We start from the raw sequence: 20864 nt of genomic DNA on the forward strand, positions 1-20864 counted from the left end.
AGCCCCAGGGTAAAAGATTGAAGAAGTTGAGAATTTAAAAAAGCAGCAAAGAGAATTCTGGAAATAGATTTTCCTGTTGGAACATGGCATTTCTCTTTGAGTTCTCTTGGTTTTAGGTATTCTGTATGTTTTTCACAAGGGACCTTGTAAGTACAAGGGCTTATCCTCTGGGTAACCACCGTATTGTTTTATTTCACGCCTTTTGATCTGCCTGGTGATAGAATTTTCAGTGACCGAAGCGTGGCCGTCACCGTGGCCTCGCGGCGCTTTGCAGAGCTGCCCGCAGCTCGTCCCCGCTGCCGCCGCATCCGCTGCGCGCGGAGCCCCCGCGTGCGGAGCCCCCGCGTGCGGCGCGTCGAGCAGGGCCCGCGCCAGGGCCGGGGCCGGCAGCAGCTCCCGCAGGCAGGACTGGCTCTTCCGGAGGAGTCACCGATCCCAGAACGGCTGAGGGTGGCAGGGACCTCCAGGGATCACCCGGCCCAGCCCCGGCTCCAGCAGGGACACCCAGGGCACAGGGTGACATCCAGGCGGGTTGGAGGTCTCCAGAGCAGGAGCCTCCACAGCCTCTCTGGGCAGCCTGTGCCAGGGCTCGGGCACCCTCACACCAAGGAAGTTCTTCCCCACATGGACATGGAGCTGCCTGGGCTTCAACTTGTGCCCATTACCCCTCGTCCTGGATTTTCCAGGTGTCTGCTGGGATACGCACAGCTGGGAAGGAGGCGGTGGCCGCGCTCTCAAGGGAAGCCCTCAGCCGTCCCCTGTGTTCTGCCGCGGGGCACACGCTACTCGCCGCGTTCCGACCCTCCTACCCGCTGGCCAGTGGCATCTCACACGAGTGCCCGGAGCAGCAGAGGGAAGGACGGAGCCGAGCGCAGCACAGCCTGGGTTCGTGCTGCTCCGCTCGGGTTCGCTGCCTTCCCTCCCCGCAGGGAAGCGCGAGGCCCTGGTGTGTGCTGGCCCTGCTGGTGTCTGCCCGAGGGAGCGGGGAACCTTAGGAGGAAACTTCCTGGGGTCAGTCTGGGAGGGTTTGCTTCCCCTCTGACCCACCACTTGCATTGGTGGTTGAGGCACTCTTGTATTTCCCTGTGCTGCATCAAGCAGTAATGCTTTCTGAATGAAACTTCAGTCTTTGGGACTCTCTTCTCCACTCATATTCAGCTGCTGAATATTTGGCTGCCCAGAGAGGTTGTGGAGTCTCCTTCTCTGGAGATCTTCAACCCCGCTTGGACGCAGCCCTGTGCCACGTGCTCTAGGTGACCCTGCGTGTGCAGGGGTTGGACTGGATGATCCCTAGAGGTCCCTTCCAACCTTCACCATTCTGGGATTCTATGGTTCTATGATTTCAATTGCAAGTAAGACTCTAGCTTTCTCAGTAGCAGTGGTTTACATTCTTGTTGATTTTTTATGCCTTCTTTAAGTGGAAACGATAACGGGGCTGTTTACTTCCATGCTAGTCCTCGACTGTACCCACGTAGCTCCAGATCTAAGGCACTCGTAGGGGATCCCTAGCTGAGTGGCTCCTCGCAGCCGGCGCGGGGCGAAACGCAGCGGGGCCGTTTGCTGCAGCTGCCCCTGGCCACCCGCAGGGCCCGCTGCTGCGTCCCGCCTCCTGCATCCCGCTGCTCGCCGTGCTGCGGGGCGGAGGGTCGTGGAACGGCGGGGATGGAGGGACCGTTCGGGAGCAGCTACCCCGGGCCTGGCCGCGCCGGCGCCGCCGCTCTGCTGCCCCCCTAACGCTGCTGCTCCGCTCTGTGCGCAGGGCCGAAGGAGGGATGCGGCGAGGCAACATGGGCCACCTCACCCGGATAGCCAACGCCGTCGTGCAGAACATGGAGAAGGGCCCTATGCAGACGCAAATTAGTGAATTTATTAAAGGTATACTTTGTTTATATGAGTTTACGAAGGTATTCAGCTCCTCTCCTGCTCTACTTTTTTTTTTTTTTTTGATTAACTAAATTCTGCAGATCTTTTAGGAATAGGTTCAATGCCTAATATTTCATGAGACTTCCTTTTATAATGAAAATGACTCCTGGTTAAATATCACAAATTCCCTTATCTTAAAGACATGTTTTAACCAAATTCTGCTGGTCTTTGTAGCACAAAGTCCTGTTGAACTTGGATTTTTTTTGCAACCAGAGGCTGATGTTATCCTTTTTGTCCTAAAGCATGCATTGTTTTTTTAATCAGGATTTGTATTTACATCGCTAGTGTTTATTTACAGCATTCTGGGTTAGTGTTTATAAGTGGTGCCTCATATAACTGTTTGTTGTCACACCTGTGTGAGAGGATGAGACACAAATAAATGATCCCAGAGCACAGTGACAACCAGTTTTATCTCACAGAAGCTTTGTGTGAGAGGACATAAGATTTTCTCTTGGCATCTATTAGGGTAAAATAGAGTCACAAATGTAAGTGGGTTGCCTAATGAAAGATTTTCCCTTTTCTGCAGAATTTGCCATTTTTAGAAAGTCACAGATAAAATGTAATTCGTTCATCACCTGCGTTGCTTGGTTCATGTGCAGGTAAATGCGCCAGCCCAAAGACTTCAAGTAACCAGTGCAGTCAGCTGAGATATTGAGGCAGGCTCAGTGTGTTGGTTAATGTTCTGTTAAACGTAACGCAGGAGGAGTTCAGCCCTGTTCATTAAGGAGCAGATAGTCCCCAAGCCAATGTCCTTGATGAAGCTGTTCCCAACGCAGTGGGGCTAAATGGTTGTCTAGACTGACATTGATCTGTTCTCAAGCTGCGATCGTTTTCATGGTGACCTTTCTGTTCCAGAGCTACCTGAGGATTGCAGAGGGAGATGGGAGAGTTTTGTAGAAGAGACGCTGACGGAAACGAACAGGAGGAATACGGTGGATTTGGTGAGAAGAATGATAGTTTGTGTTTTTCAGATTTTTCTCATCAGGCCTGTTATTTTCTGAATTTTCCTTAATAGAAAATAGTGGTGTTGATGGTCTTTTCCTAGTTTTGCTTAGAGTGTTAGTAAATAACGTGTTTCATAATAGTTCTTGAAGAATAGTTCTGGTACATTTTGGTAAACCCTAATCCATGTTCCTGTGTTATTCACCTGGACGGTTTCAGGCTCTGAGGAGTTTGGTCTTTGCCTGTGTGTGTGGAATGCAAATACTGGAGCTTGCTCAGCTTTCCCTTGTTTTGTACCTCCAGGTGAGCACCCATCATCTGCACTCTTCCAGCGAGGATGAAGACATCGAGAGTGCTTTTCCCAACGAACTCTCCCTGCAGCAGGTGAGCCAGCAGCTTCACTGCTCCCGGGGGCTTCTCGGACTCCCCTGATCCTTCCTTCTGTCCGTCAGCTTCCTGGCTTTACTCTTCGTGTGCTCAGCTGATTGTCGTGGTTTCCAGTGTGCCTCCTCACGTAGAGACTCCAGTCTAGTCTCTCAACAGCGCAAGAACGTCTCCAAAATTTGCCTGTGCAATAATGCTGGCAGCAGCTGCAACACCGTCAGGAGACAGGAGCTGTTGGGGGAGAACAAGCGCCGTGTTCGGCAACACACGGAGCGGTTCCTCCGCTCTGCCTGGCCAGCACGCAGCTGTGGACAGAGCTGGAGAACAGCACGCACAGAGAAAAGCTGAAGAACCTGGGCCATTTAGCTAAGAGAAACAAGGGTTATTTGGAGACTTACGCCTCATCCTGCAAGGAGGGCTATAGAGAAAGTGAAAAATATCGTTTTGCTCTCTAAAGTGGGGCTAACTTGTAGTACAGCAGATTTCATGTTACATCGGGGAAAAGAAGCAAATGAAAAAACAAAATGATATTTTAGTAGAACAGTGAAGCAGAGTAATTATTTTCTAGGAAAATTTCACAACTTTCATTGGAAAAAATTAAGAGCAGATCAGAGAAGCATCTGTCCAAGACTTGTGGAGGTCTGATTGGTCCTGCCGTGAAACTGATGTTTGGACTAGGTGATTCTCAGAGTTCCTCAGTTATCTCTGATTTTGATGTCGCTTCAGAATACCTGTTTTCAACAAAGCTAAATTGGATATTTTTGGACACCTTTATGATAGCACTTTTTGTGTTCCATTATTCAGGCCTTCTCAGAATACCAGATCCAGCAGATGACAGCAAACTTTGTGGATCAGTTTGGCTTTAATGATGAGGAGTTTGCAGACCAGGACGATAATATCAAGTAAGTTTATAGAGCTTTAAGAGCACGCTGTATATTTAGCCTTTAAGACTGTTTGCAAATAATATTTCTTCTTGTGGTTCGGGTGTAAAATGAAGTTGTGTCTCCCCTTTGGCTTGAGGGAAAAAAGAAAGGAAAAAAGGCTGATCAATGTGATGAAAAGCAGCTGATTTTTTTTTTCCACAGTGATTTTTTAACAGAATGATGTACCTGATCTTCTACGGCAACTGTTGAACCAAGGAGAAGTCTTTCATTTTGAAGAGAAACATTTTTAATAAAAATGCAAATCTACATTCTGGAATACATGCATTTGTACAGAGTGCAAAGCATTAGAGCTAACTCTAGGCAATTATACAGTTTCATAGAATCATAGAATCATAGAATGCTTAAGGTGGGAAGGGACTTCTAGAGATCACAGCTTCTCTCCAATACAGTTAAGTCCTTGCTTAAATTAGGAATGGAAAGGTGGAGAATAATGTTCTGATTAAGTCCACAGAAAATTCAACCCTTCTATCTTATGAATAAGGAAACACAAATAAGCCTGGACCAAATAATAGTTAAAAGAGGGAAGATATGGGTGGATTTAATGTTAGCTAACTTGCTGAATTCAGTGTGCAAAAGTGATGTTGTTTTTGTAGGAGAACTGCTGTAATCTAATTAAAACTAGACCTCATCTCACCTCAGAAATTGTGATCAAGGGGAATGGTGAGGCCTCTGAACATCCTCTTGTCTGTGGTGGTTCAGACGTAGCTGTTCCGTGTTCCCTCTGCCGTCAGCAGGATGTTGCTCACTCCGTGGTTCCTGGCTGCCTGTTTGCCCTGTTCTCTGTCCTCTCGTGGCAGTTTGTCACAGTGCAGAGGAGGGTTTGGCACCCCGTTTGGGTGACAGAGCCGATTGGTGACACCTGCTCTAATCTACATCCTCAGGGATGACACTCACAAGCCACCAAACCTTGGGGTTCACTGTGCAAAGGCTCCAGGATGCTCTGTCCTCCAGTTCGGATTAAAACAGGAATCTCTAGCCCAGAAAACCACATGCCAGATAGCTCTGACTCTTTGGTTACGGGCCAAAAATGGTCCACATTTGACTTATTGAAGACCCTTTTGCTGTTTTTCTCTTGGACTATAATTTAGCAACTCTTGCACTCTGAAGCACGCTGAATAAAATGACAATTTGGAAATAGTTCGGCTGCTTCAGAGATGCTTTCAAGCACGAACCAAGTAGCCTTGTCCTAAAGGCTTCCCTGTTTGGTAGCTCTGGGAGTCTTAAAACCCTTAGAGTGCTAGAAGATAACGGAAGTGTTTGCCATCTAACCAAAGGTTGTACTTCAATGTGGAGGAAGATGCTGGGGTCCAGCTTTCCTGGGTTTGTTTTATTTATTTGTTTTGTTTTTGTCTTTCAGACTAACAGGAAAGTTTAACTGAGTATGAATTAGTTGGTTCTACACATTGAAAAAATAGGATTTTAGCTCATTCCGAGATCACATGAGATGTTGAACTTGTGTGTGCATGTAGATAAAAGGAAAGAGTTACCTTGTCGAGAAGCTGCTGGATGTGAATATATGCACCAGTGTGCATAGGAAAAATGAGGAAGAAAGTGAGGAAAGCCCGTGGCACAAGGAGGTGTGCCGTGCTTGTGAGCTGTGTGGTGACAGAAAAGAGAACAGAGTGTCTTAAAAACATCCTAAGAGTGGGTCTGGGTCATTTTTTTTCCATCGAATGAAAACAAAAATACAATTTTGAATATTGTGAGTATTAATTGTGCTTCACGTCCTGGTGATTTATAATAACTTTCTTTTTCTTTTTTTTTTTGGCTAACTCAACAGTCTTCTTAAAGGAAAATAATTCTTTCCAAAGTTAGGAGTTTCTGGATTCATTGAGAAAATAGTGTCTTGGCCCACACGGTGCTGGTGGCTGCTGCTCTTTGCCCTGCAGCACCCTCTGCTGTTCTTAGAACAGAAAAACTTTTTTCTGTTCTTTCACATCTCATTCAGATGAGAAATGGTGTTATTTTGTGGTTTTTCCAGGTATTGCAGGTCAATAACGTGTCAGGGGCTGTGCAACCAGTATGCACGCTAGGATTTCCTAGGGATAGTGTGATTATGTAAAAGAAAAACAAACAAAAAACCACCAAAAAACCCAGACCATTTCTGTCCCCCCAGGATATTTGCTCACTATGCAGAATTGCTGTCTCTGGATCCTGCCCCGTTCTGAGGAACTGAATGGATTTCGTAGCTGAGTGCAGGGATGGAATTTCAGATGCAACTTCCTCTATTTTCTATTTTAATAAATTATGAGTTTAATTAATTATGAGTTGAGGCTCACTGAAAAATCTGGAGATAGCCCGTATATTGCCTGAGTACTGTAAGAGTTGCAAAATAACAACCAGTTGTTGGCTGTGGTTGCCTTGAAGGCTCAAAATCCCTTGTCAATAAGATAATGCTAAAAATCTTAAGATACTGAATGTGGGAATGAAAATCCTCCTTTTTCAAATATTAAAAAATATGAAATGATCACTCTTTCATTTGAAGGAGAGGAAACCATTGCCCTGAGCACAGCAGTGAATGTGCAGAGAACACATGCAGGAGCTGCAGGCCTTGCGGTTAGCTGTCCTTTGGGCTAGCGTTGAGGCTGCAAATTGCTGTTTGTTACTCCGTGCCATCACTGAAGCTTCTTTCCCTTCTTTTTGCAGTGCTCCTTTCGACAGGATTGCAGAGATAAACTTCAATATAGATGCAGATGATGACAGTGTAAGTGGGTATTTTGGGGTATTTGTTTAATAGGATGGATTCTATCAGGTTAGCTAATGCTTGAATCAGCTGGAGTCATTTTGAAAGAAAGCAAATATTTAGCAAATGAGAAGAGGCCCTGGTGCCCGAGTCCGGTTAAAGAATTCAGAGCATTAAATGTATCCCTGCATTTTATTGCTTTGGCCAGAGTCTTCCAAAATTTTACTCTTTACACTAGAGGAAACTATTCTCTCTCTCTGCAATTTGAATCTATTGCTGTTATTTTCATTTTGATAATCTTGCCACGCACAAACTAGGGGAAAATAAAACTAGTGGAGCAGATTTTTTTTTTCCTGGGTCTGTGTGTTGTCGTGGGGGTATCTTTTCCTTTTTTGTTTTACTGACATAAATCACTACCTATTGAAGAAGATGGATAGTGGCTTAAATGATGTGATCCCAGACTCATCCCTGGACTGAAAGTTGCTTAGTCGATATTGAGGCTCAGATTTCCTTAGTCTTTAAAATGCTCCTTTTCACTTAAACAATTCTCTGGAAAGGTTTTCTTCTTTCTGCTGCTCTTGGCCACGCTTTATGTGTACAGAAAAAAAGGTCTCCTTTTTGGAATGGCCAGCTAAGGCACAAAGAACTATTTATTTGCCCGTATTAACTTATTTTTTCCTGACTGGAGAGTGTTTTTGTCTGCTGTAATTGCACGGCAGCCGTTGATCCGGCCTGTGCATCACTGCAATCAGCACTGCAAAACCTCCTAATTCAGAGGTTCCAGAACACCCCACTGGGCAGAAGACTTGGGTTTTTGCAGGGGTCGCTCACCCTACCCGTATCTGAAAAGCTGTAATTTGGGGGAAGGAAGGTGATGTGTTTGGAAGGGTCGGTTTGTGCGGCGCGAAGGGCTGTGTTTGCTGGGGCTCCCTGTAGCTGTGGCACCCAGGGACCCGGAGTGGGGCCGATGTCCCCTCTGTCCCCCTTCTCATCAACAAAATTCTTGTCTCCTTCTCCAAAGAGCAAGTGGATTTGCTTGATTTCTTTTTGATGCTCTTTTAGCCCAACGCTTCCCTCTTTGAAGCCTGTTGCAATGAGCGGATCCAACAATTTGATGATAATGAGGAGGAAGAAGATATCTGGGAGGAGAAGGAGATAACCTATGCAACCCAAGTGAAATCAAGAACAAGGTAAGATGAAAACAAAACCTTTTTTCCTTCCGAATTCTGTGAAGCTGAGTTTCAGTTAATTGTTAAATTATTTGTTAATTACATTCTCTGAAGTCTCTTTCTTGTATAAAATAATTTTGCATATCACACACACACAAAAAAGAAAATGGTGATTGTCTTGAATATGAGAAAAGGATGCAGTAATGAGGGGAGCACCGGTTTGTGGAGTCTGTTATCAGTGATTAAACTTAGCTTGGAAAACTTGGAACTTGTTCTTTCCTCATGTTTGGAGAGGAGGAGACTGAGAAGGAGACTGTAAGACTGAGGCCAGGACATAAAGAGACGTTTCCAAAAAGTCCAGCCAAGAAAAATGTGTTTTGCATGGCAATTAAGGATCTCCCGTGGTGTGTCTCTGGCATTGCCAATCATTTGGCATTTTTCAACTCTTTGATATAGTTAGCTATTAAAAAAAGTTATTTCTATAATGGCAAATCTAAAATATAAATACATGATGCAAGAAAAATGGTTAACACCTTAAATTTATTTGCCTAAGATTAGTAAACTGATTTTTTACTAATACGCATTTTGTTAGCATTTTATTTTTATCACAGTAATATTCACTTTGTTGCCGCCGTTTCGTCTGCTCTTACCAATGTCCAGGCTGAGTGTTTCCCATCACACCTGTGCAGATGTCTTCTGATGAGCAAAGCTCTTAGGGACTTAATATCTGCTGTTGCTTCTCTGCGTTTTACAAGTTTTGAGCAAACAAGCTCTGTAAAAGGGATTCAGACGTCAGCCGATGAGTTCCCAACTTCGGCTTGTGCGGAATTGCCCTTAAAACTATGGATTAGGTGTCTGTGTCCTTTGCAAGGGCTAGGAAGACGCTGTGTCCTCCGGGGAATCCAGAGCGGGTCGAGTTCAGCACGAGCGGCAGCGAGTGCCCGCGATAAACGATAACACTGTGGGGCGTTGATCTTTAATAAGGATTTTGAAGTGATCGGCCATACAGATTAATCCGTAGCATTTAGACATTATAATTTCTTAGAGATGATTTGTTTCCCTGCTTATTTATTGGCTGTTAGGTGCTAATCTTTCATCTCTCATGTCCCTCCTTTGAATGTAGAAAACATATGACAAATTATGGGTTTTAGTCAGGTTCCATGTGATATGTATAAAGAGAAATATTCTTCTTTACCATATTTATTTCATTTAAGGACATTTCCCCTCATGTTATTTATTTTTACTGTTTTAAATGAATGTGAGGTACTCTCATATTATTTAATTAGTATACTATATTCATGTTTTTCTCCAGTAGCAAATAGATTGTATATGATTGTACCTGCTTGCATCTGCCTGTATATGTCTGATTTTGTGGGTGTTGCGTTCTCTTTCATTGTCATTTCTACTGTTTTTGTCCCTTGTATTTGAGTTGGGTTTTTGGGTTAAATTGGCCTCTATGATAATCCGTGTCCTCCGCGTGCAGGTTCGGCGCCTCCCAGGCCTCCGAGAGCTCGTCCAAGAGCGACCTGGAGAACGGGGACCACGACGGGAGCGTGGACTCGGAGGAGGAGGAGGAGGTGGCGCGGCAGGCGCCCCCCTGCTCGGCCAACACCAACAGGAACAACGCCGCCGAGCACACGGACGCGGCCTCCGCGGAAGGTGAGACGCGGCCGCGGCCTCGCCGGTGCCCGACCTCCCTGCAGGGCTGTGCTGCTCTGCTGACAGCCACACACACAAGTCATGCTATTAGCTCCGTTAGTGTAAAAGGTAAAAAACGGGACAAATACCAGCGGAGGATGGCAACACGAGCTGCTTGTGCACGTTGCCACGCGCCGTGGGCCTGCGCAGAGCCGGCTCGGGTTGCTCAGACCCAGGGGCAACGGGCCTTTCCCCAAAGCGCCTTTTTCTTCTCCACGTGGTGCAATGCCTGCTTTTGGTGCAAGTATTTTCAGTTTTGAGAGTGCTTGTTTTATGTTGTTTTATGTTATGCTGGTGTTTCTGTGTGGTAACTATGAGCATAAACCATATTCATTTTTGTAATCAGCTCTCTACAGCCATTTAGAAGTCATTACTTTCAGTCCTTACTAGCAAGAACCAGTAAATACAAATGACAACCTGTGGTACTGTACCTCAGTGTGATCACTCTTTAGAGACTTTGGCTCTAAATTTGGAAATTTTGGTTCAGTTTATGGGTGAGTGCAGATTTGGTGGCTCTCTCATCCTCTGAGTTTTGTTGTGTGCAAATCAAGACCTCTGCTATGTGAGTAAATTCTCTTCCTTGAGAAAAGCTCATGAAAATGCTGTTTAAAGATTTATGACCTGTAGGAATGTTCTAATAAACACAAAAACAATGAAACAATAGACTGGACCTTGAAACCCAAATCCTATGCTTAATTTTTCTCCAGATCACTTCCGTGATCTTAAACATTTGAATCCATGCATCATTTCTCTATCTGTAATTGCCAAGATTAAGCAGTTAATGTCTGAAACAGTTCAAAGTGGCAAGAAATTAATGTATTTAAACAGAGTCCAGTTGAGACTGGCTCAGAGAATAAAGAAATTCTTGAGCACATTTTTCTTAATCAGTGCTTCTCTCTTGTGGATAAAAAAATTTGTCAAAAAAGGGATTTTCAAGTTGATTGTAATCTCAGAGACAGATAATGAAGAGATTCCCGTTTCCTTTTTATTGTGTTTTTTTTCCTTTCTGTGAGCCCTCTGGAAAACCCGGGGAAGCCGGAGGTTGGAGGCGCCGTAGGCATTGCCGTGTGCTTGTTGTGTCCGCAGGCGCCGGCTGGACCGCGGCGTTCGAGCCGGTGAGCGCCAAGCCCCCGCCGCCCTGCGTGGCCATGGACGTGGGCTCCAGCGTGTGGGACGCAGCAGCCCCCGAGAACACCACGCCGGAGGAGAAAGGATGGGCAAAATTTACAGACTTCCAACCTTTCTGTTGGTAAAAGAGGCATAAATGCAGTCCGTTTCTTTATGATTTTTGAACGAAATAATATTTGAAATAGGGCTTGAGGGAGTTCATTGATTGGAGTCTTATTTTCTTCCCCTTCCATTCTCCCTGCTGCCCCTTTTATTTTATGTGCTGAATATTTGTCAGGGCTTCGTGCTTCGCTGACATTAGTAGTCATGTCTTGACATACAGGAGCACAGTATGTATTGCCACTGCTGCAGGGCAGCAACCTTAGAATAAGTACAGAAACAAGTTCAAAAAATTAAAGGTATTAGTGTAAAGAAATAGTAACAAGCAGAATACCTGCGCTTCATTCTCAAGGCTTTCTCCCCATTACTTCAGCTCTGAATCGGGTCCACGATGCAGTTCTCCTGTGGACACAGAGAGCAGCGGTTCAGATGGAAACCCAAAGCAGAGTCAGGACAAGAACTGTAAGTGAGAATGTTGCAAGACAAAACAGGTGTAGAATATAACTTAAACTGCTTGACGTAACGCGTGCCAGGCCCGCGGGGAGAGCTGCCCTCCAGTGCTGCCTGCCTTGCCTTGCTTACAGGAGCTCCTCCATGCTGAGTTCAGGCCATTAAAATAATACTCAGAAATCCTGGCGATTTTGGGGGGATAATCCTGTCCCACAGCGAAAGTATTAAATTCAGGATGGAAAGTATTGGTGTCACAGAGACAACTCCTTTGTAAACGATCTGAAAATGCTGGTTTTAGCCATATGCTTGGTAAGAAAAACTCCTACCAGGAAATAAAACACTCTGATAAGTTAGTCTGTTGGTCACTGTGCCCAGCCGGCTGGTTAGCATCAGTCTAATTTATTTCCATCCTCTTTTCTGAGCAAGGAAAAAGAAGTTGATAGAGGCCCCGGGTGGAACTAAAGTCAATTCTGTCCGTAGTGAGAGCTGAGGGTGGGGATCACCCCGTGGAGAGCACGCCGCCTTCCTTGGCTGCGTTCGCTTTCCATGCGGCCTCCCACCTCGGATCAGGGTTCAGTTCCAAGGCTGCAGCCATGTGCGTGGAGTGAAAATCCACGGACGGCCTAAAAGGAAAAGCTGCTTTGGTTCTACCATAACATGTTCTCGGAGCAGCCGTGATCAACAGGGGTGTCACGGACCACCTCAATCCTCCTCCGGAGCGACCATCTCCTTGGGAGCCCGGCACTTTCCCTTTCCTGATGCAGGAAAAGAGGATTCATTTTTTCTCTTTGTTTGGCCATTTAAAAAATAATGCTGCATGCTATGGGATCCGCACAAAACCCATTATCTCAAAATTTGCTGTAATTCTCAGCCTTCCATTTGCTACCGCCCCACTTCCTGAGCGTGTCCGCACGGAGCCGTTCCCAGGTTTTGTTCCTGTTGCAAGGTGACTTTCCCTCTCTCCAGCCAGTGCTGCCTCTCCCTGCGTGTGGAACGTCTGCGTCACCAGGAAAGCGCCGCTGGTGGCTTCCGACAGCAGCTCCTCGGGGGGCTCGGACAGCGACGAGGAGGACGACAAGGCCGATATCGTCACGGAAACCATCAGCACGGGCTCGGGCCAGGAGACCATCAAGCTGACCATGGATGCAAAGAACGAGAAGGCCGTTTTCACCAGGTGCGAGGGGCATCGCTCGCGCGGGGCAGCGCCCCGGCCTGCTCCGGAGTGCATCTCGAGGCATTAACGTGGTCCTTCTCCTGCTCTTTTCCACCATGGAACTCTTCTTGTCACATTCGGATAAAATACTTACGATAGGTTTATTATAAGAAGCACGCATGGCTCATTTTAGCCACTGTCATGGGTCACACTGACTAGCTGCAGCTCAGGCTGGGCTCATGGCCCAGGGTTAGATCCCACAGGGATTGCAGCGTTAGATCCCATAGAAAATTCCTGCAGAGCCTCCAATGATGGGTATCCAGAGCCTGGCGTGGAATCAGGGCAGTCCTGCAGGAGGAGAATTTAAATGACTCTAACTATCATTTTTCCGTTATTGACAAAGCAGAACATTATAAACAATAAACTATAGAATTGAAAAATACCGGAATAAGACAGAGTAAATACTGAAACTGCTTAACTTTTGGTTATTAGGCAGTGTGGTTAGAATTGTGTCCATCTAATCCATCACACTTATCATTTGAGAGCTGCAGTTCCTTTTGAAAACAATAAGCTTCTCATTCATTTTGGCATGTCCAGAATTTTTACACAAAATGAGGATGTTTGGATTTTCCCTTACATTCCTTATAAATGTGAGAGTTGTGATTTTATTAGTTGGGAGTCCCCGTATTTTGGGCGTCTAATTCAGGAGCAGATATTTATGTTTTATAGGGTTGTGGTTGTGTGACCTTTTTTGGATAGTCAGCACGAGCTCGACATGCCAAAGTGCCCCAGCAAATAGCTGCTAGGAGTTAGAAAGCAGGGGCTCAAAAACAGGCAGGCGTACATAACGGGTGACATAGGAAAGGAGGAAGCAAACCAAAGGTAGGTTTGGTCATGCAAGTCTGAACTGACAGTTTAGTAACTGTTTTCTATTTTTGATGTTTCCCTCGAATGTCCTTTGGGTCCAAAATCCAGTGTTCAGCAATTGCACCCTCAAAAATAGCCTGTAATGTGTTCCTTCATATTTCTGCTATAGGGATCACCATTTCTGGATGAGATTGCAAACTTGATTCATTTGTCTATTTTTGCAGCAATCTTTACTGTTTTCTTTTTCTTCCTTTCTTTGCCTTCTTTCCATTTCTGCCTCTCTTGCTGCCTTTCTCTCTTGCTGTGGGTATTGCTCAGAATATTTAGACCTGCAGCCGGAGGGTATGTATCCTGGTGACTTCTCAGGGTTCCAAACATCCACCTGACACGTAGTTTCTCCCTTTAGTTACTTAATTCTGGGTTAGACACAGTCTGGGAAAGCTCCCATTTTCACAGTCAGTTAAAACAGATCCTAGAAATCATATTTTTTTTTAAATTGCACTTGAGGCTGTTTATAGTCCTTTGAAAAGAACGTGTGTGGTGACATATGTGTTAATGAGCCATTAAACCCAAATCCGGTGTTCTGTAGGTTCCTGCGTCATGTGTCCTTGGGCTTCTGCCATCCCACCTGTTCCTGAGCTCTTTCTGCAGATGGGAATTGGTTTCACGTTGAAAGGAAAATCCATGCTCTGTTCCAGGTGACCAGAGCGAAGCCTTGTGCTCTACAGGTCGCAGCCAGCGTTGGATTCGCTGCCTGCTGGGATTAGACAGGGGGACTGGGAAAGTCCAGCCTCTTGAGACCTCCTCATAAGAACACTACTCGACATTTTACTTTTATGGTGTTGGCTATAATACAATACTGGATGCATCATCCAAGGCAAAATTCTTTTTTTTTTTTCAGTTTCCTTTTTGTTTTAAATCGTGGGTCTTTAGCTATCTTCTAAAATTTACCATCTAAGTGGTGTTTCCCAGTCACTGTGCAAACTAGCAAGAATCTGCTGTAATTTCCGTGTCAGAGACAAAAAGAGCAATGCACCGGAGCGCAGTGCAGAAAACACGCGACATTCCATGTGGGAAAGGGGCAGGAGCTGCCCGTGCTCCGGCTTCCAGGGCGGGAGGGCTGGAGCGGAGCTCAGCGCTGTCCCCGCGCTGCAGGGCTGGAGGCTTTCGGAGCTGTGAGCTGCATGGTGCTGGAAAGTACTTTAATGACCATATGTGCTCCTTTTGCTTTATTTCACTAACCGATGCCGTTTAACAAACTGCTGAGGTTTCCTGTCCCTTGGATCGAGTGGGTGTTTGTGTGAGGTTCCTGGCCACGGGGCCGTGCCCTGTTTAGAAAAGCTCCGTAGTGCTGGAGCGGGGGCAGCGGCCGCCCCGGAGCATCCGCATCCCGGGATGTGGGAGAGCAGCAGGCTGAGTCCAAAGCAACAGCCCAGGAGCTGCAAAGATGTTAAAGACACCTGCAAGGCTGTGCCAGAGCTGCAGGATGACCCCTTGGATGGGGACGTGGAACGCCACAGTCAGCACTTTGAGCAGGAAGGTTTCGCAGCTCTTCTGCTTATTGATGTTGGGCAACAGCATCAACGCTTCCAGGATTTGCATTGGAAAGCAGCATAATCAGTGTTAATGTGCTAGGGACTTCTGCTCGGAAATGACTTGCTATTTCCATGTCTGTGCGCCTAATTTCTAATTGTCTGGTATTAATGCAAGCTTTTGCATTTCTTATTCCTTATCTTCAAAAGCTGACCAAAGTATTTCACTGCTGAGCTGCTCAGATCAAGTTTCTAGCAGCTCCTTTAAAGATGAGCTGTGTAAAGAAAAAGGAGTCACAGCTTTTGCTCTTTATGGTACAGGGATTTGGGATGTTTATAACTTTTACTTTCTATTAACTTTTCCCAAACTAGTGATGCTTTTTTCTTTTTAATCTACTTTTCTTGAAAATTTTATATGTTTGCTGTCAACATCACGCTCTTGCCTCCTCTCCTGAGTGGCCTTGACCAGAGATCAAACAAGTATTTTGATAAGCAACAGGAAAAAGAAATTCTAGAAAGGAGGCTGGATTCTACCTGAACAATATCTGCTGTTCTGCTTCTATCTGTTAAAAAAAGAAAAAAAAAAAAAAAAAAGAAAAAAAGTATTTCTTTCATGTGGGTTTAATGCCACTTCTCAGCCTGTGCGCTCCTGGGCTTTGGCAGGAAGTGTTGCAGGGGCTGCAGTGGTTCTCTTAGAACTGAAGCACAAATGAGACTAAAACAGGGATCTCTATATTCTGTTTGGTGTTTCTCCAAAATCACCTTAGAAGTCTCCTCTTTTTCTCCAGATTGTCTCCAGCTTTAGGATGAAAATATTTAGCTTTCCTTCTAAACGCAGCGGAAGCCTCGAATTCCTTCTGCGGAAACAGCTCTGCGGCAGCGGCCGGCGCCCCGGGCCCGGCGGCGCAGGGAGCCTCTGCACTGCATGCAGGATGCACGGGGACGCGCGAGGCTGCGCCTGCTGCAGCCGCTGCAGCTGCTGCAGCGCGACGCTCGCGTGCAGCAGGGAGAACCAGCCCCGCTTTCCCAGGCTGACTGGAGTTACGTTGTCACAGTGGATGTTTCGAGCTCTCCCCTTTGGGGATACGTTTTTGTTTTCTGTGCCTGCTGCCTGCTCACCTTGCATGACGTTCAGACGCGCTGCCGCACGCGAAGGGCATGAAAAACCAGCACCAGGGCGCTTGTCTTGTGTCTTGTCCTGCTGGCTGATCGGGAGGAGTTGCTGAATGCTTCAAACGGGTCATGAGGGAAAAATAAGCATGCCGTGGGAAGCATGACTCGAGCATTTTTGTAAAAAATGGCTATATATCCGCATACTTTTACTGGGAAAGAAAAGTAAAAGCAAAGTGACTAAACCGAGGTCCAGTTTCACTGATAAAGTCTGTATTTTCCACCTGACGATGAACGCTTAGTGCAATGATTGGATCTGTTGTGCTGGCGCGTGTGTTGGCCTTTCTGCTGTAAGGTTGCATGCAGTTTGGGGTCAGGCCTCCCGTCGTGTGACTCGAATTCCCAGCCGACACGCGCTTTGCTGGTTTGTTAAGGGGGTGTTCTGCATGGCTGCCGGTGCATCTCTTACTTTCTGTCTTTTGGTTGACTATTGCAGAGTCTGGGTTTTAAGGACTTGCTTATGGGCTCAGCATGAGACTTGTGTTTAGGTATGCCTTTTATACAAGCCTTGTTTCCTTCTTCCTAGTGCCACTGTTTTTCTTAGCGTGTCATTGCCGTGTTTTGGTGTCTGTGTCCTACTGTTCAATGTTTGGCAAAGAGCCTAGGGGATATCTAGTGCCTCCCAGTGAGCTTCGGAGGGGTAGAATTGAACTGAAGGCTGTTTTATTCAGTAGCAAACTCATTCTTTCCTGAAACACTGAAAGCTCTTGGATCGCTCATGACCACAGCCTGAGCTCCTTACAAATCTTGTAGCGATGAGCGTAGATCAATACTGCACTTTTAGCAGCACAAAAAGCTGCACTAGGGCTAGAGCAGGTGGGTCCCTGCCTTGTCACCAGCTGAGCCAGGCTGCTTTGAAACGCCGCCCAAAACAGCTGCCCAGATCCCAGGAACTCCGTGGAAGGCTGGGATGGAAGAGGATGTGTGCCTGGCAGTGGAAGGGTAGGAAGAATTTTGTATGGTTAAACTGGGCAAGAGAGAACGGTTGCAAAAAGTTGCAATATGAAGTATTTTCTGCATAAAGCTGGGAGAAATTGCTAGAAAGAACTGATGTGTTATCAAATACTAAGCAAGCATCTACTTCTCATCTTTATAAATAGAGCAGCATATGATTTTATTTTAAGAGTGTATCAGCTGCGAGAGCTGCAGTAGTTAAGAAGTGTGAGAAGCCTTTTTTATTGGTGGGATTTCTGCATTAGAGCAAAGAAATGAGCAACCATGTTATAGCACCTGGGACCTGGAGTTAGGATAAATAATAACTCTTACATTGCAGGTATTCTATTACATGTAGTAAAAGCAGAGAACTGCATGCAATCCTTTTGGCAGATTTTTCTCTAAGAAACAAGTTTGCAGAGCTGAAACTCCGTAGTTGAGAGCTGCAGGTTCCAGCAGCAAGGGAGAAGAACCGCAGGAGGGCAGAGGAGGAGGTGGCCTCCCTGTATGGGATCATCCTAACAGAAAAACTCCCCAAAGGCAACTCGAAGCCAACATTCATTTTTGATTGAATTTAAGTTTATCCTTGTCCCATTTGAAGTCCCATCATGAGCCCAAGTTTCTTGTGAGAGAGGTCTTTTTCTAATGATATTTACAGCAATTTAATTCACAAAGTTAGTTTGGCTGTCCGTCGTCTCATCTGTCCCCCACAGTTTCTCTATAGGATATTTTTCTCCTTCCAGTGTTTCTTTTTAAAAGCATGTTTGATCTTTATAAAGATAATTGGTTTTATATAATTATTCCTCATTTCTTACAAGTTTTTTTTCAGGAGCACATAGAAAAGTAGCTGCAGAAGTAGAAACTAGAAGTCCAATCTGTCGTGTGTTTTAATCGTCAGGCCCTGGTTGCATTCCAGACTCCTCTTCCTGCCTCCTTCAGACACCAGCAGTTCATAATCCTGTAACGTGGGGCTCCGTGTCCTTGTGTTGCAGAACTACGTGTTCCAGGGCATCCACGGCTTCATTACACTGATCCTAAACACGTTTGTCTTTAGGCTCTCTATTTCAAATGTCTTTGCATTTGGCATTATTTTGTTTTACTCTATATAGTAGGCAAAAATATAAAAGGGTTTGCAGTAATCACTTGACACAGAAACATGGGACTTCTGAATATGCATGTAGAAGATTTGGAGGTTTTCTGCTGGCATTTTTTTCTTTTTTTCAGAATTTCAGCATTTTTTTTGCTTTAGAGATGTGTCATTAGGAATGTAATCACGCGGGCGTGTTCATCTGCCATGGTGTGTGTTACTGAAGGCAGGTTGCTGTAGCTGCAGCTTCCAAAGACCCCATTCCTGAACATCCAGTTGCCTTGTTTCTTCCTCAGAATTACAGGTTCTTTCCTTGATTTTAAGTCTCTTCCTAGTGGACACAAATACCAGTTACCACTTTGGAAAAATCTCTAGTTTATAATAGCAGCGTGTGCGAGATCAAGAATGTGCTTTGCTAGAATGGGCAGTTTAGGGAACTGTGGGCTGGGGAATAGCCAAGATTTTACTGGGTAGGGGAGGACAGTTCCAGGAGTGACGGGCTGGCGGTGGTACCAGTAGCCTCCAGTTATCGGTGCAGGTGAGTGGGGTGATTGTAGTTCATTTCTCCTCGTAGCAAACTCGATTTTCTTGCTGTGTTTGTGCTGGTGCCACCCTCCCCGCGCGCAGTTCCTGCTGCATCCTTCCTGCTGCCGACGGGCACCTCGCTTCCCGTGCTCGCTCCCGGGACCACGCTCCAGCTCCCAGTGCAGGGGGTGCTGGAATGCCCTGTTGCCAGGCGGCGATGGCACACTGACATTCACAGGCTGCATTTTGCTGCAGGAAATGGAAGGGCCTTCCTAAAGGAATTATTGTTCTGTGCGTTTTTGGTGTCTTGCTGATTTTTAGAAAACATAGCCTCCAGGATGCACACAGTGCTTTTCAATTCCAGTTTATTTGCATTTCTTACTTCTGTATGGGAATTTTGCGGCATGAGTTAGGTGAGGAGGAGGATTTTTTTAATTCTTTTTTCCCTCCAGTGCAATTTAACCTAATTAGCATTAATTGCCCTTTAACCCGGCCTCTCCCCCGCAGCGCTGCGGACGGCGTGGTGCTCGACAAGCTGAGCATCTCGGACGCGGCGCCGACGAGAGCGCCCAAGGCCCCGGGCACGGCGGAGGAGCGCCACGGTCCCCCCGGCACGGCCACCGTCACCGCGGGCGCAGACACGGCGCCAAGGGACAGGTGAGGCTGGCACGTCCCTGCCCGCTCCGCACCGCGGAGCCTGTTTGACCTGTCCCCAAACGCGCTGTCCCCTAAAGAGCTGCAGGATTAGTCCATGTGGAGGCTCTGGGAGCGTATCAGGAATGTGGGACTCTCCTGTTGCAGCAGTTTGTTACGGGTATCTCTGAGGCTGTCAGAGGTTCTATAAAATCGCCTGTTATCATTAAAATAATGGATTCTTGTTTCTTTCTGCTGCAGAACAAATGCTCGAATGGGTTTCGTTGTTGAGATGAACTTTTAGACATTAATGAAAATAATGAGAGAGGAAATTTGGAGAATGGGTTTTGAAACTGAAACTGGAAGGAATCTTGAGGAGAAAGGACACGAGCAAGGTTACAAACGTGACTGCTAGGGAGTGTTGAGGGTGCAGACGGGTCCTAGTTGGTGTTATCCTCTCGGCAGCCGTGCGGCCTCCGGCCTCGCTGAATCCTCTGGGAACTCTCCCGCCGTCAGGCTGGATCCCACACGGTGCTGAAGCTGAGGCCGGACGCCTGGGCCAGCCCAGGGCATTTTCTCCCTTTCGATACTTCTAGTGAGAGGACAAAGCTCTAGCCAGTGCCTAGAACTTCATGCAAATCCCATCCAGCCCACGCTGCTGCAGTAAATATGGTCCGGCTGGCCGCCCCGTTGCGGCTCGGCCCTGCCCCGGGCACCCCTGTGTTTTGGGGGTCCCCAGCTCCCATCGCACAAGTGCTGTGCCCGTTTCAGCACGTACCAGGCTGCTGTCCCCTGCCCTGTGCCACCAGCCCTGGCACGGCCAGGGCGCCGAGCACCGCGCAGCCAGCGCCGGGCACGGGGAACGAGGGCTGTCCGAGGCGGCAGGAGCCGTCGGACACGGGGCACGGCCGCGCGCCGCCCGGCCAGCGGTTGCCAGATGTGTCCTTGCCCAGGACAAGGTGGGTGGCAAGGCCAGCACAGCGTGACATGGCCCAGGCAAGGAGCGAGGGGCCGGGACGCGGCTCCAGGCTCGTGCTCCGGGGAGGCCCCGCTGAGGCTGCTTTGGAGTGAGTCCTCGTGCTCCCAGAATCCAAGAATCCCAGAATCCCAGAGCGGCTGAGGGTGGCAGGGACCTCCAGGGATCACCCAGCCCAACCCCTGCACACGCAGGGACACCCAGGGCACAGGGTCCATCCAGGCGGGTTGGAGATCTCCAGAGCAGGAGCCTCCACAGCCTCTCTGGGCAGCCTGTGCCAGGGCCCTGGCACATTTCAAACGTTCTTATTCAGTGAGTTAACGTTGTGCAAGCAGTGGTTAAAGTTGGCTTCTCAATCTGCATTTTGCTTTCTAAATGTAATATTCTGTATTCAGATAATGGGATTCAGAAGAGGTTCAGACTAGGAAGCTAATAATGCCCTAGCAGGTAGAGGAAACAAAAACGGAGGAAGGATGGCTCGGATACTGCTGAAGAAGAGAGTTGCCAGGCTGAAAGTAAGCGTTAGGAGTGAGCATGGTCTCGTAGTTGTATTTCTCTAATATTGCTC

General features: G+C 46.9%; 1 protein-coding gene across 1 annotated transcript in view; it reads left to right on the forward strand.

The window, feature by feature from the left end:
- Window positions 1-19348, forward strand: part of PPP6R2 (protein phosphatase 6 regulatory subunit 2) — a 69786-nt gene extending 50438 nt beyond the window's left edge. Inside the window, exons 13-23 of the mRNA XM_088535224.1 lie at window positions 1760-1875; window positions 2779-2864; window positions 3169-3249; window positions 4054-4151; window positions 6840-6897; window positions 7939-8066; window positions 9529-9704; window positions 10830-10992; window positions 11344-11432; window positions 12387-12594; window positions 19195-19348. Of these exons, the coding sequence (XP_088391350.1) occupies window positions 1760-1875; window positions 2779-2864; window positions 3169-3249; window positions 4054-4151; window positions 6840-6897; window positions 7939-8066; window positions 9529-9704; window positions 10830-10992; window positions 11344-11432; window positions 12387-12594; window positions 19195-19348 (1357 nt within the window). The remainder of the gene's footprint in view (window positions 1-1759; window positions 1876-2778; window positions 2865-3168; window positions 3250-4053; window positions 4152-6839; window positions 6898-7938; window positions 8067-9528; window positions 9705-10829; window positions 10993-11343; window positions 11433-12386; window positions 12595-19194) is intronic.
- Window positions 19349-20864: the final 1516 nt, after the last annotated feature.

Source organism: Tinamus guttatus, unplaced genomic scaffold, assembly GCF_059628265.1.
Source record: "Tinamus guttatus ecotype Peru unplaced genomic scaffold, ASM5962826v1 Tinamus_guttatus_pri_ptg000619l, whole genome shotgun sequence".
Classification (NCBI taxonomy): Eukaryota; Metazoa; Chordata; class Aves; order Tinamiformes; family Tinamidae; genus Tinamus; species Tinamus guttatus.